Source organism: Atta colombica, unplaced genomic scaffold, assembly GCF_001594045.1.
Source record: "Atta colombica isolate Treedump-2 unplaced genomic scaffold, Acol1.0 scaffold135, whole genome shotgun sequence".
NCBI classification, from domain to species: domain Eukaryota; kingdom Metazoa; phylum Arthropoda; class Insecta; order Hymenoptera; family Formicidae; genus Atta; species Atta colombica.
The window spans coordinates 114,761-120,540 of record NW_017259223.1 but is presented as its reverse complement, the minus strand read 5'-3'; the positions used below and the strand labels follow the sequence as shown (position 1 = coordinate 120,540).

Here is a 5,780-nt window from a genome sequence, read left to right as displayed (position 1 = left end):
TATATATATATACTTATATATGTGTATATTATTGAATATTATATATATCTGGCTAAAGTATTTTAGTAAACTTCGAATCAGCTACTTACTTCCTTCGGATATGTACCTAATCCTTTTTTGTAAAGCGACAGGTGTAGATACTTAATTATTTACACATAATATTTCTTTGTCACAAAAAAAGTTATTAAAATGTATTAAACATGTATTATAGAAACATGAGCTATACAGTAATGCTGTTGAAACTACAAATTATGTGCGCTCAATTGTTTATACTTTATACCCTTATATAAAGATTAAAATTAATGAGAAACAGATACATGAAGTTAATATTTCTATCCTAATAACGTTAATTTTGTTGGTATTCTTAAGTTTCATCTCTAATTATTATTATATGAAAATTTATTTAGCAATTAAGCATTATACATTTAAGCAATTTTTTAATAGCGCTTTTAAATATAGTGATATATTCATATCAATTTTGCGGTAACTGTAAAAGTAACTGTAAAGTGCTTTAAGTTGCTGCTCATTTCTTAATATGTGACAAGCAAACTTTCAAACTGATTTTGCAAAATGTGTATACATTTATTATGTCTCTTAAATACAACATCAAAAATACAACTTCGATTGTAAAGAACTAATATATTTAGGAAAGTTTAATACACAGCGTGGCGTTTAGTTTATTATACGTTATCCACATTAGAAGTGTGTAAATATCTTTCTCAATGTTAGCGACATATTCGCAAGTAACCATTTACTTTTGAATTTATAATTTTACTGCATTTAAAAATTATGTACAATAAGATCTGCTAAAAGGAATGAAATGGGATCGTATATTCATTATATATCACATTGATACTTTATTTCGTTAAGGAACATTGTTTATGCTGCAGTTCTGGAAATATTTCGTACATTAATACTTCAAATATATCCTGTAAAAGAAGAATCAGTAAAAAAAAATGCAAAAAGAATCTCTATACGTACACTTCGACGAATGAAACAGAGATGATTACAAGCAGATCGACTTACGTAAAATAGCTGCTTATTCAAATTCACGTTTTGTAGGGAATCGAAAACTTTTATCGCGCCACGTTGAGCACTTTGTGCTCCTACTAGATTTGTTAATACTTCAGGTACATTGTTGAGAAATTGTCTGCGTGCCTCGCCTCGCGTTTTCAACTTTTCTTCGTCAGTGCGAAGAACGGTCTCAGATACGAGCTGTCCATTCGGCCACCATGCTCTCGTAAACAATTGTATGTAATAATGAAGCATCGGTTCGGAAAACACCCATGCAACGGTATCTCTGATTTGTCTATAAATCAGTGATATATTAACATACCTTATTAAATATCTCTTATCTTATAATTAAACTACAAAAATTAAAAAATTAAAAAATTATTTACATAAAATAAAATATATATAAAAGGAAAGTATTTAAAAGTTTTATAAAGCAAATAAAGTTTTTTGTGTACGCGATATTTCACCTATTTATGGTACGTCCATAAGTAATCTGTACGAAAGTGATGAGTGATCGTCTGAGCCAACGAAATACTCCTCTCAAATCGAAAACTTCTCCGAGAAGCGTATACAACGGTTCCGCGATCGCATCTTTGTTAACATTTAAATAGGTGTCTGTGCCAGTACGGCCCGATTCGCTATCGTCCAACAATAACGAATAATCTTCTTCATCTTCTTTGTCGCGTGGCTCGTTATTACTGACAGATCTGTCATGAAGATTTATAGAGTCAGGAAATAGATCAATGACCATATGATGAAATTAGTGTACGCGTACGTTTTAAATAACGTGGATAAAGAAAAACGAGATTTCTTGGGAGATGGTGCTACCACAACTTTAAGATGTTCCGAGCTTGGACTGAGAAAGGTATACAATGCCTCGCTTTGATTAAGCCTCTCGTCTTCCAAAACAAACTATAAGAATTAATAAACGAATTTTTAATAAAGCAAACAGTATTAATAAAATAAGTCCAGATTCACATTTAAGGACGTACATTCAAATATTTTTGTATTTGCATCTTAGCTTTATCGAGAGTACTCTTGTCAGATTTTCCGAAAAACTTTAAAGGCTGCGAAGGTAAGTCCAGGCTTTTAACGTTAGAACATAATTGACGTAATTTTCTATGAAGATCTTGAAAGTCTTGCAGTTTTCTCAACACCACCCATCCGCTAGATATGCTTTCATCATTGTCTTCATCCTCTGCCATGTGGACAACCAGTACAAATTGTGGAGGATCCCCGTTATCAGGCATCTATTTAATAAGAAAAATCATAAAAAAATCTTTCTATATACAGAAAGTATATACAGAAAAAAAATACGTATTAAATTACCTCTGCACTCTGCACATCGGCTCTCCAACGACCCAGATGTTCGGCCCACATTTCCGTATGATTTAAATGTGCCTCTAACTGTCGCTTTTCACCTTGCAGCCATTCGACCTCTTTCGCCAATATGCTAAGTACTTTGCTCTCGGGCTTGAGAGAAGATTTGAGCGCCTGCAAAGCTTGCATTTTGTTATTTAATTTTTCGTGCAGCTGATCTAGCTTGCTACGAGCGTAATTTGATCGTTCGCCAACGAGCAAAGTCGAGGATTCTGACAATGTACCATCAATAATCTCGCGGTCTTCAACCAAACCTAAGGCACAACAAAAGTTTATAAAATATAATATAATATATAAAATCATATTTTTTAAATACCCACATCAGTCACACTAAAATAAATTTTTATATAAAATTTAATTTTAAAAATATATAATATAAAATATAACTGACCTTCTGCCCTCTCATTAAGTAATGCCTCCTGCATGTTTTTATATTGCTCGCTAACGAGAAACGACGGATAATACTTCTCTTGGAGTATCTTGACGACGCTATCTTGGACCTCGTAAAATACATTGGGTCCCATATCACCCAACAAAAAAGCCTCCATCCGTTTTCGTACGTTTTTATTCACCTTGATCTCAGCAGTAGGTGATCTGATGTAAGTGTAAAAGATCTCAGCTCCCAATTGATGCCAATTGGATCGTTCTGCGGCGCGTAATTCTTGCACTGCCGCCCAGTAACCGATTAATCCTTGACTAGCAACCTGTTCCAGAAACTGAGATAGATATCGTCGACCGGTCACATTATCCAGAATCGTTTGCAACGGAAGTACTCTGCCCTCCGTGATTTCCGTCGCGTTACATATATCATCTGAATCCTAAAAAAATATTATGAAATATTGTCATGTTATCGTAATTAACATGAATACGACTTTCTACCTGACGAGGATATCCATCCCATCCCAATGTCTGCATGTGACACTCGCACGTATTCTTAGCGTATGTCAGTTGACTGATATACCTCTTTAACTTTCTCGCTCGAATGGCATCAGAGTTTCCCAGAGCGTTATTTTCAGGATCCAAACCTTGAGCTCGTTTTACGTTTTGCACCGTGGTAGCTTGCATAATCTCGGTAACGATATTATATCTAATATGTTTAAGAACTTCTAAATCCTTAGTGCTTTTGACCATCCGGATAAAATCTTCGAACGATTCCGCATATTCGTACGTTTTCCTGTGCATCGCTTCAGCAAGCTGCTGTTGATCAATGTACGTCAGGATCTTTTGATTGATATAATCGGGATCCGTGATTAAATCTATCGCTGGTTTTAGGACTGAAAAAAAAAACAAAAAAGAGAAATAAGTCATGTAACTGATAATTTTCAAAAAAATGCTTACTTTTGCATGTGAGAACTTCTCTTAAAAGAAATTTTACTGGAGAAAGGGAATAACTGCGTGGTAACAAAAACAAAATATAAAGTTCGCTAATCTTTCTTAAGTATTCCAGCTCAGCCACAGGAGACATCAAATGTGCTGACAAAATAAATACAGGGTCCTCTCCCTCCGACCTAAATTAAACAAATAAATCAAGTTTCTCATCTTGTTTCTCATTTTGAACACACTAATGAAAAGAGATGCTTACGAAGCCGCTTGAGCTATCCGGATCTTCTCGAAGTGAAAAGTGAGCTTATTCACTATACTGCAAACCACTAGTTTAGTGTGATCAACATGCGATAAGCGATCGTGTAAGCTTTGTATCGCGCCCCACACATCCTGTTTCATATTATTTATCAGCTGTTCGGAGCCAAAGGCCAAATCGTTCAGCCAGAAACCGACAAAATCTTGAAAGATCAAATCTAAAAGATTCTGCAGAGCACCGTCCACCAGACGTGTGAAAACAACAGGATAACGTGTGTGTTTCCTAGTGCTGGCTGATTTAGGTTCATATCCTTTCTGGAAAGCCAATAATCAGGAATGAACAATGATAATCATTAGGCCTGTTTTTTCCAAGTGAACTTTTTGCATTCATTTTTTTTTCCTTTTCTTTTTAATAAAAAAAGAAAAAAAATGAACGATATAAGAAATTCAGTTAAAAAGAATTGCAGGCCTATTTGTTGAGCTTTTCATTTGTTAAGTTGACACAAGTCTCGTTTTGTCTTTGTTATTCATGGAAGAAAGAAAGACATTTATGCCTATTTGCGAATAAGTAAGTACGAACAAGCCCAGTTCTTCAACTATAAGATTAACTATAATCTTAATTTAATTCACTATTTATCTTTTTCTAATTTTTAAAATTAGAAAAACATACAGAGTAAATTGAATCGAGATTGAAGTTAATCTTATGATGGAACTAGGCCTAAAGCATTCTATTCTATTTAAACTCAGTTCCATCAACGTAAGATTACCTTAATCTCGGTTCAATTTACGATTTATATTTTTTTCTAATTTTAAGAATTAGAAAAAGATAGTCAATAAATTAAACAGAGATTCAGAAAAAATAAAGAGTAAATAAAACTGAGATTAAAGTTAATCTTACATTAATGGAACTGGATTTAAATGGAAAGTATTCCATATCGATCCATATGCATCGTGTTTCAATTGTACCATCAACATATTGTGGAAGGCGTCCACTTCTGCAATAGTTCTAACAGTTCCAGTGCCAGTTTGGTGTTTAGGCGACAAAGCTATGTTGATCAGTATCATGATTAACGGGCCGATAAGCAAGCAGGAGCAAGTTAATACAATGTAGAGAAAACAACACTGGATATAGGTCCAGTCCATAACAATTCCCAGGCTCATAACGGCCAATGACATAACGCCAATGACAACGAGAGAAACCATGGCTCTCTTTTTAATACAATTGTATTAAAATAGACGATGCAAGATAACAGTATTTATATCAGTGAACATATACACCCAACGATACTTTTTAATCTCGCCGCGCTGATAACATAGAACAGTACCGAGAGCTTCGCCATTTTTAAATGTCGAGTGTTTCGCACTTTGCGCCGAGACTACGGTCCTCTTGCGACGAGATATAGAAACTAAAATTAAACTACTTGATCACAGCTGGTCAAGTGATCTGCATCTTATTCGTGGTGTATAATGCAGATGTATGATTGCACCGATTATTTTCGGACTTGCAATACAAATTCTGAAAAATATTCCCAAAGTAATCGACACACAATCATAATAATATATATTGTTAAGGAAAAAGTCCCTTTATAAGTTGGTAAAAAAACCTTCCCCATCAATAGTCATTAAAAATGATCAAAATTTAAATTTGAAATAAGGATTTTAAAAGTTTAAAGTCTCTATTTTTAAAAGCTTATTATATTTTTTGAGTTTTGTAATATTATGTGAATTTTATAATTTTAACATATACAAAACTACGTGAGCTGAAAAATTTTGTTCTCACTTTATATGTCTGTCTAAAAAAAATTTGA

The 5,780-nt window shown here is 33.8% G+C and overlaps 1 protein-coding gene across 3 annotated transcripts; it reads right to left on the bottom strand.

The window, feature by feature from the left end:
• Positions 1–833: 833 nt before the first annotated feature.
• On the bottom strand, positions 834–5,249 carry LOC108684466 (sorting nexin-25-like). 3 transcript variants are annotated; one of them, XM_018188792.1, is made up of 11 exons: positions 4,939–5,249; positions 3,977–4,287; positions 3,733–3,902; positions 3,274–3,668; positions 2,786–3,212; positions 2,344–2,648; positions 2,007–2,264; positions 1,790–1,926; positions 1,482–1,721; positions 1,027–1,309; positions 834–929 (listed from the first exon to the last, which is right to left on the bottom strand). In XM_018188792.1, the coding sequence occupies exons 1-11, from the start codon at positions 5,173–5,175 to the stop codon at positions 858–860; spliced, it is 2,835 nt and encodes a 944-aa protein (XP_018044281.1). In that variant the 5' UTR covers positions 5,176–5,249; the 3' UTR covers positions 834–857. The 3 variants fall into 3 exon arrangements, with proteins under 3 accessions (XP_018044281.1, XP_018044279.1, XP_018044280.1); XM_018188790.1 differs by having other exon boundaries at positions 851–1,309; XM_018188791.1 differs by having other exon boundaries at positions 851–1,300.
• Positions 5,250–5,780: the final 531 nt, after the last annotated feature.